This window comes from Carettochelys insculpta, chromosome 9 (genome assembly GCF_033958435.1).
Source record: "Carettochelys insculpta isolate YL-2023 chromosome 9, ASM3395843v1, whole genome shotgun sequence".
Classification (NCBI taxonomy): Eukaryota; Metazoa; Chordata; order Testudines; family Carettochelyidae; genus Carettochelys; species Carettochelys insculpta.
The window spans coordinates 7,283,998-7,302,868 of NC_134145.1; the positions used below are offsets into that span (position 1 = coordinate 7,283,998).

Sequence of the window (18,871 nt, forward strand, 5' to 3'; positions counted from 1 at the left end):
TTTATGAGATGTGTATAATTCTAGCTATGGCAATTTCATAGCTACAATCGATGTACCTGCACTTGGCTTAGTTGGCTGTCCCTACTGAGGAACATCAATGGGAGAGTTTCTCCTGTAGACCTCTCTTACTCCTCATGTCCTGTGAGGAGTACAGGGGGTTGACTGTGGCCCATGAGAGGTTGATTTTGTACATCCCTAGTAGACGTGTGAGATTGACCCTGAGCAAGTTGATCTTCTGGCTTAATGTAGACATAGCCTGAGAGGCAGTGCATTTCACATGAACAAAAGGAATTCTTTGCTGTCTGAATTAATGCAAAACGGCTGGGTCTACACTAGCATCCCCCTTTCCAATGGGGATGCCTATGAGACACTTCAGGAGATGCTAATGAGGTGCTGCAATGAATATGCAGTGCCTCATTAGCATAATGACAGCCGTGGTACCTTGAAAGTGCCGCTTTTGATCACGCACAGCTTGTCTACATGGGGTCCTTTTCGAAAGAGCCCCACATACTTCGAAATCCCCTTATTCCTACTTGGTTACAGGAATAAGGGGATTTCGAAGTGTGTGGGGTCCTTTTGAGAAGGACCCCATGCAGACGAGCTGTGCGTAATCGAAAGCGGCACTTTTGAAGAGCCGTGGCTGTCATTATGCTAATGAGGCACAGCATATTCATTGCAGTGCCTCATTAGCATATCCCAAAGTGTCTCATTAGCATCCCCCATTGGAAAGGGGGGTGCTAGTGTAGACTCAGCCAGTAAGCTGTGACACTGGTCATCAACACACCATTACACTCATATACAATTCACTTGTGGAATTCCCCATCACAAGATACCAATGATGCCAAGAAGCTTAATAATATTTTTTTAAAGTGTTATTCCATTTATACGACTAGAGAGAAAATCCACACTTACATCAGATTGGGAGGAAAATAACATAAAGGATAAAAACCCAGAAGCCTCAGGCCTTAAAGCAACTAACTGCCTGCCTGAGGTTGGGAAGAACTGTCCTCTAGGAGCTGATCTCAGTTTTACACTGTTAGATGTCCTGCACCTTCCTCTGAAGGGTCTATTGCTGAGTGTAACCACCTACAGGCAGACCCAAATCAGGGATCTCTGGAGCTGAGTGCAGAAGCCTCTACAGTTTGTGCTAAAAGCCAGCTAGCTCTTAGCCATGGCTGCAGAGGAGGCTCATTCTTTCTCCTTATAAGTGATCTAAGTGTCACTACTAGGGAAAGCTCACCTAATAAACTATTTTGCTAGTCTTTAAAGTGCTGCTTGACTGCTTTTTGTTTTGATAGTGTATAGACTAGCACGGCTTCCTCTCTGCTACAAGGGACAGTAGAACGTGGCCCTGTAGGTGCGTGGGTTCCATAAGCACATTGTAAAACAGGATATTAGACTGGATGGATTGTTGACCCAGCCTACAGTCCTCATCCATAAAGGGAAAGGAAACAGTTTTCTTGAATAAATAAAAAGCCGAGCATAAAAGCAGAGCATTCCTACCCCATCTCGACTTTTATAGTATTTTCATTTCAGTATCATTTTGACTCCCTGCCCAGAAACTGCAGCATAAATCTTTCAACCAAAAGAGTCACAGAAGGATCAAGTGTTAGCAAAAGAGTGTACAAGCGAGAGATACATTTTCTTCTCCACTCCTGTGTCATGGACTAACTGAATGAGCTTGGCCCCGTTGCAGTTTATTCAGTTTAACGAAGGCGTTCTGAACCTGGATAAATGGTGCTCACCCCTTATGTAAGAGCAATGTAATGGAACCACAGGGAGGGACAGCTTTGGAGCTCTTCAGTTTAATAACATGTATTTTTTTAATTATTTGTAGAAGGTTTACTTAGTGCCAGCAAAGGCCAGGGACTCATCTGAATGTATTAACATGCGGCAGAGCAAAGAAGAGTGGAGTGCTGTGTGAATACAAAATTTGTATCTGGATCTGTAAAAATGAGCCACAGATAGCCAGATCCGTGCATGCAGACACCTATGGACATAAGGCAGGTATCCATTCATTTGTAGGGTTCTAGATACAAAATTTGTAACCTCGTCTGCATCCACAAACATGAGGTGCAAACATCTGCCTCCACATCCACCAGTGTGGCTACCCATGGATATAAAGCAGGTACCTGCAGATTTGCAGAGCTCTAATGAAGATTATGTTGCACATGTTCTCTCACCCAGCTCTGTCAAAGCAACCTGATCCTCCAATGCAGCAGGATCTAACATTCTAGCACAGCAGGGCTCATAACATCTGGCCAATATACCGGGGTGGAACACCCACTGTTCCTCCATTCCTAAGGGCAGCAGTGTCTGCCGGCACTGACAAGCTGCAGGGTGCTTTTGAGATGTGGATAACTCATTTTATTCCAGACCCTGCACAGTGATTCACATTTGAATCCAGGCTTCCTGTGGAGAAAGATTGTCCGTCTAGCATGGGGTGGGCAAAAGCAGCCCTGGGGGTTGGATCCGGCAGAGCATTTTTCTCTGACCCTCCCAGCAGTGTGATCAGCAGAGCATGCGTACTTACAGCCAGCTGCATGTGCTCAGCTGCCCCAACCAAAACCTTGTTCCATCAGCAGAGAAGCTGCTCCTATGATTCTCCTGCTAGCCGTGCAGAAGAAGGGGTGAGGGAGAGGGTAGGGCTGATGTCAGGGTGTTCCCCTGCCCAGTAACCCATCTCTGCAGAGCAGGGATCGGGGAGAGAGAGGTGCACAGTGGAGCTGAAGTCTGGATGGCAAGTGACTCACTCAGGAATACAGAGCAGGGGAATGAGGGAGACAACAGAGCAAGACAGATGTCCCTTAAAGAGACAGAAAGTGGCTTTTCTCAGAAACTTACCCACAAGCAGCCAGCTCACACACTCTGTGTCACTGTCACACATACCCAGCCTGTGCCAGACACAGTCACTGTCACATATGCTCTGCACCACAGAGTCCATCTGTGTCACAACAGGCTGTCTCTCACACGCAAAATGTTTCTTTCTCACACTCACACTCTGTCTCTCTCTCTCACACTCCATCTCTCTGTGTAGCCACCAGCTCCACCCCTTCTACCAGAGGCCCCACCTCTTCTGGGGTGCCCAGAGCCAGCTCACAACCATTACCAAAACTGAGTGGCTCCCCTGCAAAAAAAAAAAAAATTGCCCCTCTCTGGTCTAGCAACTTCTTATGCTGCAATAAGTGCCATAAAATTAGAACTCCTTCAGTTAGCTCTCTTCATCCAAGCCAGTATGAGCTGAAGTGACCACAGACAGCAGTGCCACAGGTTGATCAGGCAAGAGGGAAAACTATCTACCAGGAACTATTAATATCCTGAACCAACGTATTCTGTGGCTATGTAAGTACGAAGCCCTGGCTGTCCTGGACTTCATGGTGCCACTGACTTCAGTACAGCTTTTTCTGTTTCCATGATCTAATAATCTGGCCCATAGCTCTGTAAGGCACTTAGGGCTTGCTTTGCCAACGCACACTTGACAGGATTAATCCTCACAATCGAATGTGAGATAGCAAAGTACTATCACCCTGTTTTACAAATGGGGAACTGAGACACAGAATGACATGTGCAACGAAGCATGAGATGGATCAGGAAAATGAACCCACGTTGCCATTGTCCTAACCACTGGCTCACCCTTCCTCTGGAGGACAACAGATTTCTTTCTAAACAATCCTAGATGCATCTTTCAGGTTGTAACTAGATCTTGAGCAAATTATTATTCTGCCTGGCAGCATGACTCACAAGTGTTAGCTAGCTGAGTTACTGCCTGGGATATTAATTTATACCTAGTGCCTTACAAAAATCCCATTCTCTCCAATACTGTTTTGCTTCCATGTTACATTTCACAACGCACTTAGTCTATTACCAACTATATGGACTAGTCTGGAGCTCTGAAATTCTGCCCCTGCTGTTGGATGTCACAGAAAAATGGTGCCAGAGTTAAAAAATGCTGATCATTCTACCACTGGGATTAGCAAATATTGCATTTACCCAGAAATGGAAGAACGATATTTGTGCTTTTGGAATTTATAACATTTTTTTCAAACTTGTTGGCCTACCATATTTTGTACATAACATCCTCGGTAGGGTTGCAAACTTATCAGTTAATCAGAAACCACTGTGCTCCAGAAAGAGGATATGTTTTATACATACTTCATAAAAAATTTGGTAGCCGAGTCACATGGCATTTCCATGCATACTCGAAAAAAGCGCCAAACTAGAACATAAGCTTTGTTGCCATCCTGAGCCTTCAAAGTGCCTTTTTAGTCATTTGAAATCTAAAGCTGTCTTTTAAATAAAAGTAGCAGGAAAGAAGTATTGGGCCTGATTCTGTCCCCAGTTAACCTCAACAAGTTTTTTGCCACTGACAACATTTTACTATGTCCTAGAGATTTCTACGATATTTAATTTTTTTGTGGCTTGTAAGTGGTCTAATCTGTTCTAACTGTCTGCTCTGTGGGATGCTGGCTAGAGATGTTGCTTGGAACCATTTTTATTTCCCTTGATGTTGGAATGGCATGTTTTTAGCTCACTAGTTGATCCTAGAATTTGCAAGGGGAAGAGCTTTATTTAAAAAAAAAAATATTCCCCTTCCTCTCTAGTCTAAAATGCAGGTCTGTTGGAGACATCTGTGATTTATTGACACAGAGGTCCTGCAAACTGTTCTGGGGAACATGGATACATTGCTGGAGAGATTGTATTGTTTTATAGCAGTTAAAACGTAAAAGAAGACAGCCAGATACCTTGACTCTATGCCTTATTCTGCTGCTTGCTTTTTGACCTTGACCAACTTATCACTGACCCTCCAAGGTCCCCACCTGTATAATGGTCCTGTATTAACCTCAAACACTGTTGAGATCCACTCTTTGTAGCCTTCCACCAGTATCATCTTCTCTAACATATCAACATACAAAGGGACTCTTATGGTGCCTCCGAACCCTATGGTTCTAAACATAAGCTACTTGTCTTCTCTTTCAACGCCTGTCCTGGCTTATACCCCCATGACCTATCGTCTCTGATTCACTGTGGAAGGTTCAACTCTCGCCTCTGATTGGAAATGGAACAAATGGTTGATGGAGGGCTTAAAAAGCACCTTCATGCTTTCTTCCACATCTCCCCTCATGCTTTGAAGGAGTCCCCCACTGACACACAGAAAGTCATTTCTTTGTACTCCTTCACAGCCCACCCCCCACGATGCCTCCAAAACACCAGATAGTAACGAAGTAGCTTGTGAGGGTACCTCAGCCGATCATGTTGGCCCAACTCTCACTGTCTCCTTGTACTCCCGCACATATCTGTCTGCCTCCTCCACCATCTCATAGCTTCTGTTTAGATTGTGAGCTCTCAGGGGTAGGAGACATCTTTGTTCTGTTTGCACAAAGCCTCATGTAGTGGGATCCTGGTCCGTGACAGAGATTCCTAGGTACTATGATAATACAAACAACATTTTATTATGGTTGTCTTCATAGATGCTGACTCCATAGGTGCTCTGCAGCTGGAGGAAGGGGTGAAGCATGGGTGGGGCTGGTGTGAAGGGGAGCATCCCCAGCAACTCAGAAATGTGGTGCCTCTGGTCATCTCCCAAGTGGTATGTGGAATCTATGGTTCTCTAGCTCCTTCCTTCTGCACACTTTCATCAGAGAAACATTCCTATCTGAACCACTTCTTTTCCAACCTCCCAGGGCATGGGTCTCCATTAGGGACTCCTGGTAGTCCAGACACCCCAGTCTTAGAACTACTGCTTGAATAACCTCACCCAGCCACATTCATTTATGCATGGTCAAGTAGCACCCTACAGAGTTCCACTGACAAATAGTGGCTACTCACTCTGCCGCTACTCGAGATGAGTAAAAGTGTCAGACTCCAGCCCTGAAAAGTACAGGCATCTGAGAACCTAGGGCAGATCTACTCAACAGTGGATGGTTGAATTAAGGTAGGCAATTCTAGTTATGTTGATTATGCAGCTGGAGTTGATGTACCTTAATTCGGTCTTTCACACCCTCTCCACTAAGGTCAATGGGCGTGTGCACCCCTGTCAACTTCCCTTACACCTAATGGTAGGCAGGAGTACTGGTGCCAATGCAGAAGCCCTGTAAGTTTGATTTAGCACATGCCTACTAGAGTCACTAAATCCAACTCTGTAAAATAGACTGTGGCAAGGTCTGTCTTCCCTGTAATGAACATGTACCCCAAAAGGAATGGTGTTTCTTAGTTCATTTTATTAATGCATGGTTCTTCTTCAAAGGAATAGCATGATCTCTGCTCATTTTGACATCATATGTGGTTTCTATGGAGATGGCCGAATTGCATCACAATGGGACACAAACGTTGTAAGTATGTTGCCCTGTTACCTGTCAGCTCTCTCCAGGTACAGGTAAGACCCAGCTAAACTGGGACCTTGTCAAGCACAGAATCATAGGGCTGGAAGGGACCTCAGGAGGTCATCTAGTCCAGCCCACTGCTTCAAGCAGGATGAATACCACTAAGAATTATTCACTGTTGGAGTTACAATACATAGCTTATCTGGAGCTTTTCATCCATAGATCTTGAAGCACTTTACAAAGGAGGTCCATCCCATTATACTCATTGTGCACATGGGGAAACTGAGGCACATAGCAGGGCAGTAATGTATTCTAGTGTCCTGTTTGCTTCCTATTTGCTAAGTCACTTTGCATCCAAGCAGCAGCAGCTGATAGCCTGAGAAACACAGCTCCTGTTCCCAAACAGTTAACAGAGAAAAAGTAATCAATGTATACATACAAAACCAACACATTCTCTCAGTTTGCCACAAGCCATCAGCTGGTCTGCAAAGGACGAGTTCCAGCTATATTGAAAGTCTTTATTAGCACCAGATAACTAAGATCAACACAGACTGGAAGGCTGCAACAGACACTTCAAATATTATTGAATTATGGCATGTTTGAGAAGTTATTTAGCCTCCTAGGCTATTTACATAAGGTTCGTTCCATCTTTTGTTTGGACACATTCCTAGCAAAGCTTTTTGGTTGTCAGCCCCACCCCTGCCAAGCATGCATACATCAACTCAAAGGTAAAGCCATTCTCTTCCCGGACAAATGAGAGACATGTGGAGAACAAAAAGGAAACTTGAGGAATCACAAGAGCCACTGGATGGGCAGGGTGAGGAAAGATGACATTGTGGTCAAGGTGCTGGAGTGGGACCCACAAAATCAGGATTCTATTCCTTGCTTTACCACCAGCTCCCTATGTGGCCTGAGGCAAGTATTGCTTTCCGCCTCAGTTTCCCTATTTGTACAATGGAATTCTTCCCTGCCTCCCAGGGTGTGGTGAGGGTGGGAACATAACTACTGTGATAGGGTGCAAGGCCCCTTCTTCAACACAGATGGGGTACTTTAGCCTTTCGATGGGCTGAAGGTGCAAAACTGAAAAGTCGAGACAGATTTTTAAGTTCAGGGGATGTTTATTTGACCTGCCCCATTACAGAGACAGGGGCCATTTCAGAAATGAGATACTAATCTGGGATTTAATTTTGAACATGCTGCAGTATAGGGTGCCTTTGGCTTGAGAGGTGCCATAGAGTAGCACCTGGACTTAAAATCTTAAGATCAGGCATTATATGACAGAGAATCATCCACATCATGGTCAATGATACCTCTTACTTAGTTTGTCCATCCCACACCTTCAATAGCACTGTTCAGTGGTCAAACAGCTTTACCTGAGATGTATCATGATTGAATATGACAGCGTTCAGGTCTCCACAGTTATAATGCTTGATGAGATCTTCAGTAGTGTATGGGGCCTGCAAGCTGCCTGCTCGGAGACTTTCATGTTGTAGCAACGTTTGGTTCAAAGCAAACAGCACCTGTACAAATGCACAAAATAGACAAAGTATTGGTCAACTGAGGTCACAAGAGCATGAATGATCAGCCGAAAGCAGAAGCAGAAGCACTGTAGAGGAACCCCTATCATCTCCAGATGAGGCTTATGCCTCCTTCTGTCTCCCATTGACTCCTTCTGGCTAACCCCGGTAGTGGCTGAAGAAGCAGCTACAGGGATGAAGCTTCAAATGGAAGGAAAAGTCAAAGGATGCAGAGCTTTGAATAGAAGAAAAACTGGGAAGGGTTTGAGATTTGCCACCTTCCACATGAAGATAATAAAATATAGGTATGCATACACATAGTGAGGCTTAATGTTATACCCTACCACTTTGATCAGTGCGCTGCAATCCTTTCCCTGTTCTTTCATTACCAGACCATAGTTTTCTTTAAGTCATAGAACAGGATCATCATATGCAGATTGTGCTTTGATAATTCATACCATATAATTGAACAAGGTTCGTTCAGGTCATGCCTGATGAAGGCATAACTCTGCATCCTAAATTCTGCATCCTAAAAAGGCCTCCCAGTTCACAGTCAGATGATTCTACAGCAGTAAATCCCAACCTGAGGTCCATGGACCCCTGCGGGTCTCTGTGGGCATTGCAGGGCGCCCATGGGAAAAAAAAAGATAGATAAAACTGATCACAGAAAATAAGTTATAAATAAATTGCAAAGTTACAATCAATTATTGTTTTTAAATTAAACCTCTTCCAATAATTTTTATTAATTACTGTCTGAAAATCTATGTTGCAGTTTCCTTTTTCATTTAATGAAGTGCACATAGCAGCTAGAAGTGGCTTTGATGGGGGTCTGCAAGTGGTTTGGGGGTGATTTGGGGTCCATGACTGTTTCGGGGGTGCCTGGAGGTCTGCACTAGCATAAAGGTTGGAAACCACAGCTGTACAGGTGATCACAAAGAAATCCCCTCCCCACCAGTCGCACCACTGGCCATTCCTAGTAAACAAAATTCATGTTGCACTAATGTCAAATTGAACTGGAATTTGGTCTATGGGGCTCGACTCTCAGCTGCCCTGTCTTTAATGCAGCCACTCACATCCACCCAAAGGGGAATTAATAGTCTGCCATTAAAGAAGCACAATGGCTTACACCTAAACTTACATTCGGCACAAGTGTACTTGATAACACCAACTGCTAGTCAAGGGGAAATCAGCCCTTCCTCCACCCCCAGTTTAAAATCACTTTTGCCTACTTACATTAATTAGTAACAGGTTAGAGCAAATTACTTCTGCATGATTTGGTTTGCATTGCTTTTCACTACTTAGGCTGGTTGCCATTTCATTGATTTTCCAGTCACAAAAATCAAAAGAACTCCCCCATTTCCCTTTCATTTATCATAAAAAATGGCCACACTGGGCCAGACCAGTGGTTTATCTAGTTCATTGCCCTATCTTCCAAGTGTGGCTGGTGCCAGATGCTTCAGAAGGAGTGAACAAAACAGGACAACTATTGAGTGATCCAACCCTTGTCATTCAGTCTGAGCTTCTGGCAGTCAGAGATTTAGGCCAGGTCTGTGCTAGACCTTAAAGTCAATTGTAAATATTCAATTCTGACTATGGCCATTGTGTAGCTGGACCTGACTTATCTACAACAGACTGACCTGGTCATCCTCACTGAGGGAGGTTGACAGGAGAAACTCTCCCGTCGACCTCCCCTCCTCCTCGTGATATTGAGGAGTACTGGGGAGTGGGGGATGGGGGGTCAACTGTTGACATCTGATAGTTTGATTTCACACCTTCAACCTAGGCACATGAAATCAAACCCCAGAAGATCGACCCTGACTGGGCTGATCTTCTGGGTAGTGAAGAAATACCCTTCGAGACCCTTAGAAAGTGAAGTTACATCCTTGAGCCTCTTGGCTAACAACCATTGATAAGTTGCTGGAGGATAGGTCTAACTCTGTTTTGAACCCAGTTATATTTTTGGCCTTTAAAACATCCCATGGAAATGAGTCCCACTGGTTACCTATGAATATATGCAGACACACTTCTTTTAGTTTGTCTTAAACCTGCTACCTATTAATTTGTTGTATGGTGCCAGTCTGTTTCATGTGCAGGAATAATTTACTCTTCTTATTCACGTTTTCCAGACTATTCATGATTGTACAGACTCTACAATATCCCTTCCTTATTTGTCTGTTTTCTAAGCTCAATAGCCACAGTCTTTTAAATCTCTCCTCATCTGGAAGCTTTTTCCATAATCCCAATCCTTTTAACTGCCCTTCTCTGCATTTTTCCTATATCCAACGGATGGACGTACCATGGAGATAGACAGTGGAGTTATGATATTTTTTATTTTATTATCTATCCCTTTCCTTATGGTTCCTAACAGTGTGGCTTTATTGACTGCTGCTGCACACTGAGCAGATGTTTTAAGAGAGTTATTCACAATGACGCCAAGATCTATCTCTTTAGTGGAAACAGCTAATTTAGACCCCACCATTCTGTCTGTATTATTGGGATTACAATTTCCAGTGTGCAATACTTCACATTTATCAACAATGAATTTCATCCGACGTTTTGTGGCCCAGTTTTCCAGTTTCGTGAGATTCTTTTAACTCTTTGCAGCCCGTTCAAGGCTCACCTATCTTGAGACATGTTATATTGTTTGCAAACTTTGCCACCTCAGAGTTTACCCCCTTTCCCAGATCATTTATGAGTATGTTGAACCGTACTGTATGGACTCCTAAGGGCCCCACTGTTTACCTCTCTCCATAGTGAAAACTGACCATTTATTCCTGTCCTTTGTTTCCTATGTTTTAGCCAATAACTCATCTATGAGAGGACCTTCCCTCTTGTCTCATATTTAACTTAAAAGGTTTTGGTGAGGAAACTTGTCAAAGGCTTGCTGAAAGTTCAAATACCCCACATCCACTGAATTGCTCTGGTTCAGATTTTTCTTGACCCTTTCAAAGACTTCTGCTAGATTGGGGAGGCACGATTTTCCCCATAAAAACTGTGTTGACTCTTTCTCAACATATTGTGTTCACGTATGTGTTCTGATAATTTTGTTCTTTATTATCGTTTCAACCAATTCACCTGGAACTGAAGTTAGGTCTATCAACTTATACAGTAGTGCCTCGATTTACACAAGGGTTCCCATGTACCCTCATGTAACTCAAATTTCATATAAGTCAGTGGGAGGTTTTTCACTTCTGCAGAATACACATTCTGCAGCCGGGGAAGCAGCAGGAGCACCTGGAGCTCCTTTGGAAAGGTAAGTCCTGGGGTTGGACGGGGGGGGCGGGGGGGGGCAGTTTGGGAGGGTTAAGCCTGGGAGTGGGTTAGGGCAGCAGGGGACAGGGGGTGGAACTGAGCCAGAGCCATGCATTGAGGGAGCGGTTGAACCGAGGTAGGGGGCATTCAGCTAGAGCCACACGTGGGGGTGGTGACCTGGGCTGCGGGGGCGGGGGGGGGGTTGAACCGAGGTCGTGTGAGGGTGGTTTGAAGCAGGGTAGTGGGGAGGCTGAGCTGGAGCAGCCTGTGAGGGGTTTGAACCAGGGCCTGGAGGGTTGGGCCAAAGCTGTGCATGAGGGGTGGTGAGCTGGTGCCAGAGCCAGGTGCAGGGGCTGCGGTTAAACCGGAGCCGTGTGAGGGTGGTGAGTGGGGCTGGCGGGGGGTGATGTTGGACAGGGGCTGCACAGGGCCGGTGGTGGTGGTGACCCAGGGATGGTGAGAGTGGGATTTTTAAAATAAACATGTCCCCTCCTGCACATCACCAATTTCTAATCAATTTCATTTTCTGGTTCCCCAGAATTAGCCCAGAAACCACAGAGAGGTGTTTCTACATGATCCTACACATCCTTACCCTTTCCCTCAAATTAGGACTGCGGGACTGGGTTTATTGACTCATTCCTTCTAATCTTTAAGCACATGCTTAAAACAAGGAACTCCATCCCAGTCAATACAACAGATGTGTTCACATGCTTAAAACCCGACATGCATAAATACGTTCTTCATAATTTATAATAATGATTAATAAGAGAGTTCTTTATTTGTTTAAAAATCTGTTGCCAGTGGGCATGTGTTTTAATTAATGGGAACAATCTTTTGGCCTTAGATTTTATAAAACCATCTTTCTGTACAATTTAATATGATATTTGACCTGATAGTGTCCCCTTAAATTAAAAAATGCAGCTATTTGCATGCAGCCTTGGTTGAATTCTAATTTTAACTGTATAATTTTCCACAGATATTGATGTTTATTTTACAACTTTTTTCTGTTTCAATTTTTGGCAAAATTACAGGTTTTAAGCCTCTCTTATAAATTGAAATTTTCACAGTTGTCATAAACTGCGGCCAAGTCAGACAATGAGAAGGGAGGTTAGACAACTATATTGTGATAAAAGATGCCAAAATTTCAAAAAGCTCAAGTTTTATATAACCATTAAAATTCAAATTGTCATCACATGTCCAAATATATAAAGAAGATAGCCTTTCATAAAGCTCCATAAATTCTCAAGGAGCATCTGTCTTACTTAACTATCTGCAAATTTCAATTACCATTAATGGAAATATTCTGACCAATTGTGTGTTCGGTGAAATAGAAATTTACTCCCTTTTACCAATAAAAATCTAATCCTTCCATGCCTAAATATAACAAAACATGAGGAAGAAAACTTATACGGCTATGTTGCTCATCCCCATGTGGGAAACTCTAGTCCACACCTGAGTACTGTTGTTAAAAAACCATCAGCCTGCAGGAAGGTTTTCAGGGCAAGCATTCTGCAAAAAAACTGCTGCTCTCACCTCCCCATTAACATTTATCTAAAGCTTTCATTTTTATTAGTCCAATGTTTAGAATCCACAGGAAAACCTAGGATGAGCCATTTCCTCCCTTGGCTATTGCCCTTGGGAGAATGCTCAGATCCTTTCAAAGGCTAAAAATCCTTTAAATCATACCTTTCTCAGCTTTTTCAAATTACATATACGCTCAGCTTGGATTTTATGGGCTATGAAAGATGCTGAAATTTAGACTGCAGGTGGGGGAAGGATTGGATTTTTTTTGTAGAAGAGCCTACAGAGAAGTTGAAAACTGTGCAGGAAGCTATAATGTGATATTAGGCCCTGGTTCTGCAACGGTATCCAGTGTCAGCAGCTTCACTAGATACACCTACAGATGTAAAATTAATTCAAAAAACTTTCCAAGGTTCTTAATTTTTTTTCTGATGTGTTGGCAATTTTGTTTTGGGGTTTTGTTAACAACTAAGTAGGCTTAGAAGGATTAGAATTTTATCAGTAATGTTGATAAATGTTAATAAATCTGATGAAGTGGGTCTTACCCACCAAAGCTCATTACTTAATAAATAAAATTGTTAATTTGTAAGGTGCTACAGGACATTTGTTCTCCCTTTCATTTATCTACTACCATATTCCAATTGGACTAGAACAAGACCATCCAAATAGTGAAAGGAGGGTGGCAATGGAGGATTTCCGGTCATTGTTAATAGCAGCATGATTTCACCATTTGCACTGAAGCAAATGGAAAACTATTTTCATCAACAATCACGGAAATTTACAGGTAGGCTTAAAGTAAGAAAAATACTGGTTGAGAACTTCTTAGTGCTTGATTTAAAGGTGCTCACTTTGAATATTGCTTTGTTGACCAATTGACAAATCTTTAATTTTGAATCTGCAATTGATGATAGTGTCTGAGCTCCCCTCCCATTGCCTGATCCCTCGCAATGTCCCACAACCACGCACACGTACATTGATAAAAATTAAAAAAACCAATGCTTTAAACCCATCATCCATGCAAAAATTAAACGATGGCACAAAATCAGTGCCATTTCTCTTCTTTTGCTCCATCTCAACACCAGTGACATGCAGCCTAAACTTCTGTCTCACCTTCGTCTCCCCGAGGTGCTTCCTGAACAAGTGTCTGCAAAATAAACTTACTTAAAAGTTGAATGCCCGCCCATAGAAGGTCCCAGCTAACAAATATAGCAGAGAATATTTGTTCTGGAAAGAGATGGAAAATTATAACTTGATCTCTGAGAAAGAACATGTTTATTCCTATAATTTATGATCCGTATATGCATGCACTTTGGAAGAAGATTCTCCAGAACGGTATCTGCTCCAGTTTCTTAAAGAGGCCTTCAAGCTAATAAACTCAGAAAATATTAGGTGGTGTCAGACTGCAGCCTCCCTACTTCACATGGAGAGCACCTACCGATACCGAAGTTTCATTAGTCTAGCATTTAGAATGCTATGCTGGCATTAGAAGTCAGGAGCTCCATTCTGCACCCTGCCACAGACCTCCTGGCTGACCTTGAACAAAACCACTCAGGGCACATCTACACGGTTTAAAAACCTGTGTCAATGAATCCAAGCTCTGGCCTGAGTCCACACATCTATATTGATGATTTTACTGCCATAGCGTGACCCTGAATCTGTAAACTGAGGCTTAGACACTCACTGCTACCATCTTAAAATGCAGTGTAGACATACTCTTAATCGCCATGTCTCAGTGTTCCCCATCTTTAAAATGGGCATAATGGCACTTTCTGACCACACATACATTAAACATATAACGGCAACGAAGGGTCCTGTGGCACCTTATAGACTAACAGAAAAGTTTTGAGCATGCGCTTTCGTGAGCACAGATTCACTTCATCAGACGCATCTGATGAAGTGAATCTGTGCTCACGCAAGCGCATGCTCAAAACTTTTCTGTTAGTCTATAAGGTGCCACAGGACCCTTCGTTGCTGTTACAGATCCAGACTAACATGGCTTCCCCTCCGATATTAAACATATAGTGACTGAGGCCATGTAATTAATTAGGATAGATTTTAACCAAACAAAAACTGCACACCAATTACAGCAAGCAGTTTACAATATGGCTAATATTAATTCTACAAAGAGTTCACACCAGATAATCACAAGCTCAAAGGAAAAGAAACCAAAACACTTCTTCATATCAACTGCACTGATTAAGGATGCGCAAACTAATTCCTCTCAAGTAAGAAACCCCCATATTCAAAACCATGACTAAAATCCAAACCAAGGTTTGAAAAACATAATTGGGTCCATGAAATTTTCCCTTTCATTTATCGACTATCATATTCCGATTGGACTAGAACAAGACCATCCAAATACTAAAAGGAGGGTGGTAATGGAGGATTTCCAGTCACTTCTAATAGCAGCATGGATGTGTATTTAAGGTTACGGGGGTGTAGGGGGGAATCAGACCTTGCACTGTACTGTTTTTGACCTCTATATAAATGTCTCCTCTCACACTCTGTCACTCTTCCATTTATCACTCCCAGATCTTTTGCAGTAAACTTCACAATGGGGACAAGGATCCATCTGAGCTAGTCACAGTACAAAACCACACATACATGATCTGTGTGCCAAGGAGTTTGCTATCAGCCTGAAATTAGTCTGTTTACAGATGGATTACAGTTGTGCTTGGAACACAGTTCCGCAATCTACTCTGTCCATGTTCTCCTTCTTGATCCCCAGGCTTGTACACAGAGGCACAGTGTGAAGGGTGCAAACGCATTCCCCCATGTCTGGTTTCTCCCCCTTCTTCCCTGTTGCACTGTGCAGTGGGAGCCTGCAGGGCATGATGGGGGAACCCAAGCACCCTGGAAACTGTAGTTCGTTGGCCAGCTTACTGCCTAAAGAGCTGTCCCGGGAATAGAGAAGGGACTACATTTCTCAGCATGTCCTTGGCCACTAGCAACAGGAAAGGGATGGGGATGAATATTTTGCAATATTGTTTTTCACTTAGGATATTACAGCAAGATCCCAGAAGGTAATTTCTATACAACTTTTATCACTGTATAAGGCTACGTCTACACGTGCACCCAACTTCGAAATAGCTTATTTCGATGTTGCGACATCGAAATAGGCTATTTCGATGAATAACGTCTACACGTCCTCCAGGGCTGGCAACGTCGATGTTCAACTTCGACGTTGCTCAGCCCAACATCGAAATAGGCACAACGAGGGAACGTCTACACGGCAAAGTAGCACACATCGAAATAAGGGAGTCAGGCACAGCTGCAGACAGGGTCACGGGGCGGACTCAACAGCAAGCCGCTCCCTTAAAGGGCCCCTCCCAGACACACTTTCATTAAACAGTGCAAGATACACAGAGCCAACAACTAGTTGCAGACCCTGTATATGCAGCACGGACCCCCAGCTGCAGCAGCAGCAGCCAGAAGCCCTGGGCTAAGGGCTGCTGCCCACGGTGACCACAGAGCCCCGCAAGGGCTGGAGAGAGAGTATCTCTCAACCCCCCAGCTGATGGCCGCCATGGAGGACCCCGCTATTTCGATGTTGCGGGACGCGGATCGTCTACACGTCCCTACTTCGATGTTGAACGTCGAAGTAGGGCGCTATTCCCATCCGCTCATGGGGTTAGCGACTTCGACGTCTCGCCGCCTAACGTCGATTTCAACTTCGAAATAGCGCCCAACACGTGTAGACGTGACGGGCGCTATTTCGAAGTTACTGCCGCTACTTCGAAGTAGCGTGCACGTGTAGACGCAGCCTAAATGTTTAGTATGTTACATCAAAATCATTTACCAATCACTGTTTCCACTCAGTTTTTTTCAGTAACCTCTCTTACATACACTCCTTGCATGACTGTTTTGTACTCTTTCAAATTTACATAAATTATGGTCCACATTTACCAAAAAAAGGCACACATCTCCCATAGAAATTCCTATGCACAGGCCTGAAAACACTGCCAGCCTCTGATCCTTCCAGGTGCTTGCTGTACCTATTACTATATTGGTCATCTTAGCTTGTGAAATCATTAAGAACCAGTTCACAGTTAGAGAGGAGAGGATTCTGCTAACATACAAGCCAACGGGAGAATAAGATCAGGACATTTGTTCTGTTCAGTGCCAATTATTCTTGCTCTCAGTCACAGATAATGTCTGTGCTGACAGATGCTTGTTTTTCCTTTTATTGCTGTCTTTCCTCCAGGATCAAGGGCTCTGATCCCACAATTAGATCCACACAGGCAGACCACTCATCCAGAGCCCCAGGAATGCAATGGGACAGGACATAGGATGGGAACATAGGGAGTAACCCAACCTGCTACCCTGACACCGAGGAAATAGTTTTCTTCTGGAAAGTATCTCACCAGAGGGATTTGGATATTAATGAAAACCAAGGGGTACAAATTCTAACACACACATCCATGTGCCAGTCGACTTGAATGGCTAGTCCATTTGTTACCAGCTTCAAAGGAAGAAAGACAACAACCACCCTTGAATAAAAATTGATATACAAAAGCTGTAGTGAACTACAAGTGTGTGGAAGGAGGCTGGCTTTCTATAAAACAAGTGTCAACGTGGATATCATAGGAGTGGCACCTGTGAAATTTGCATGGGCACAGTTTGAGCTTCATTGTCATCAGCAGGCAGAAGGATGGGGACTGAGGTTTTAAACAGATCATGGTGTTGATCAGGCACCACCATTTACAGAAAAGAAACCCAAGAAAGCCTTCCCCACCTTCTCCAGTTAGGAGGCAAAATGCACACATGTTTACAGGCTATGCTGAGAAGATCTGGGCCTTTTCACTAAAAGCCTGTTCTGCAGGGGATTTTCTTCATTCTCCATCTGGTGAGCTGAAATTCCACCTGTTCTCAAGAACCTTCTGAAGCTGCAATAAATCAAGTTTTATTGTGCCACAATCCTACAGCCCCAGTCGAGAGTTCCAAGGCTATTATTGAAAGCAGTGACGCGTCTGCTGTGGTTTAAGAGGAGAAATCACAGCTCTTCTCAATTTGATCCTATCTGAGATGTTTGCCAGCCTGGATCCTGCTCACATACATTTATGTGATAGTAACCATTCTTTCATGGTGTCCAATTATTTTCCTTTTCGCAGCACACAGGAGATAGCTTTACATCCACCTCTATGACAGATTCTGTTCGGTTTGTGGATTATTTGCTGTGACAGTCACCAACTACCAAACAGCTTGAGGATATAAAAGTCTTTATGGTGCTTTCAACTGTAAACTATATCTACCAGCGTAACCTAAGGGATAAAGCTGGCCTTGTTTGGTTGCCTCATTTCACATTCAAAATGGGGCATTTCATTCCTTTTTTAGATATATTATGTGATAACCGCTTGATGTTATCGAAACCAAACATTCTGACATTTCTTGATCATGGATTTTCTTTTCCAGGATTTTTGTTTCATGGAAAATTTCAAAATTTTGCCTTTTTGTCCCAGTTTGGAACAAACAAACGGGAAAATCTTGGCATCGGCTCTGTGAAGGAAATTCTGTTTTCCAACCAGCTCTATCTTGACGGCTTTGAATCAATACTGGATGTTTTTCTAAAAGATTTCCTTTCTTTCAAAAAATGTTTCCAGTCCTTAAAATCCCCCTGGAAGTTGTCCCAGCCTCTCTGTACTTCCGCACAGGTTCCTTTGCATGTCCAGTCCTGGGATCCTCCATACTCAAACTGCGGAGAAAGTAAGTAAACTCGACAATGCAACCAGGCTATTATCCAAGCCCAGGCAGGGCAGGGAGTTCGCAGTGGATGGATAGAGGGTGCATGGGGATCCCATAATACCTTAGCAGCTGCTTCTCCCTGGCTGTTTTCTGTAGGGTACTCCTTGCATGCACTGCACCACCCAGGACACCCAGCTGGCCACATCCCAGGTATATTAAATCCTCTCAAAGCAGTGGGAACCTTAGGCTTGGGACAAGCAGAGAGCCCAGTACTCTGGTGCACTCTGGGCTACATTGCCTACAGGTTCCTTTGGGGACAGAGCCAGCCAAATCCTGCCACAAACTGGCTGAACTTCTTGGTGAGCCACTCTCTGCCCCAGCTAGCAGGAGCTGGGTTGGCGGGCTGCTGCCTTACGTGACTCCCCTGGAGAAAAGGACCAACAACAAGTTATGCTCTCTTTACAACCATTCTGGGCTTTGTCTCCAGCTTCCCCAAGGCAGCAGGGCCCAGTGGTCAGTGCACTTCACCGAGGATGGGGGTGACCATGTGTTCAACTCTCTGCTCCATCAGGGGGTTTC

General features: G+C 43.8%; 1 protein-coding gene across 2 annotated transcripts in view; it reads right to left on the reverse strand.

Moving 5' to 3' along the window:
- TRABD2B (TraB domain containing 2B) overlaps positions 1-18,871 on the reverse strand; it is a 424,669-nt gene that overhangs the window by 184,004 nt on the left and 221,794 nt on the right. For both annotated transcript variants that reach the window (XM_075002847.1, XM_075002846.1), the window contains exon 3: positions 7,694-7,840. In XM_075002847.1, coding sequence (XP_074858948.1) covers positions 7,694-7,840 — 147 coding nt within the window. The remainder of the gene's footprint in view (positions 1-7,693; positions 7,841-18,871) is intronic.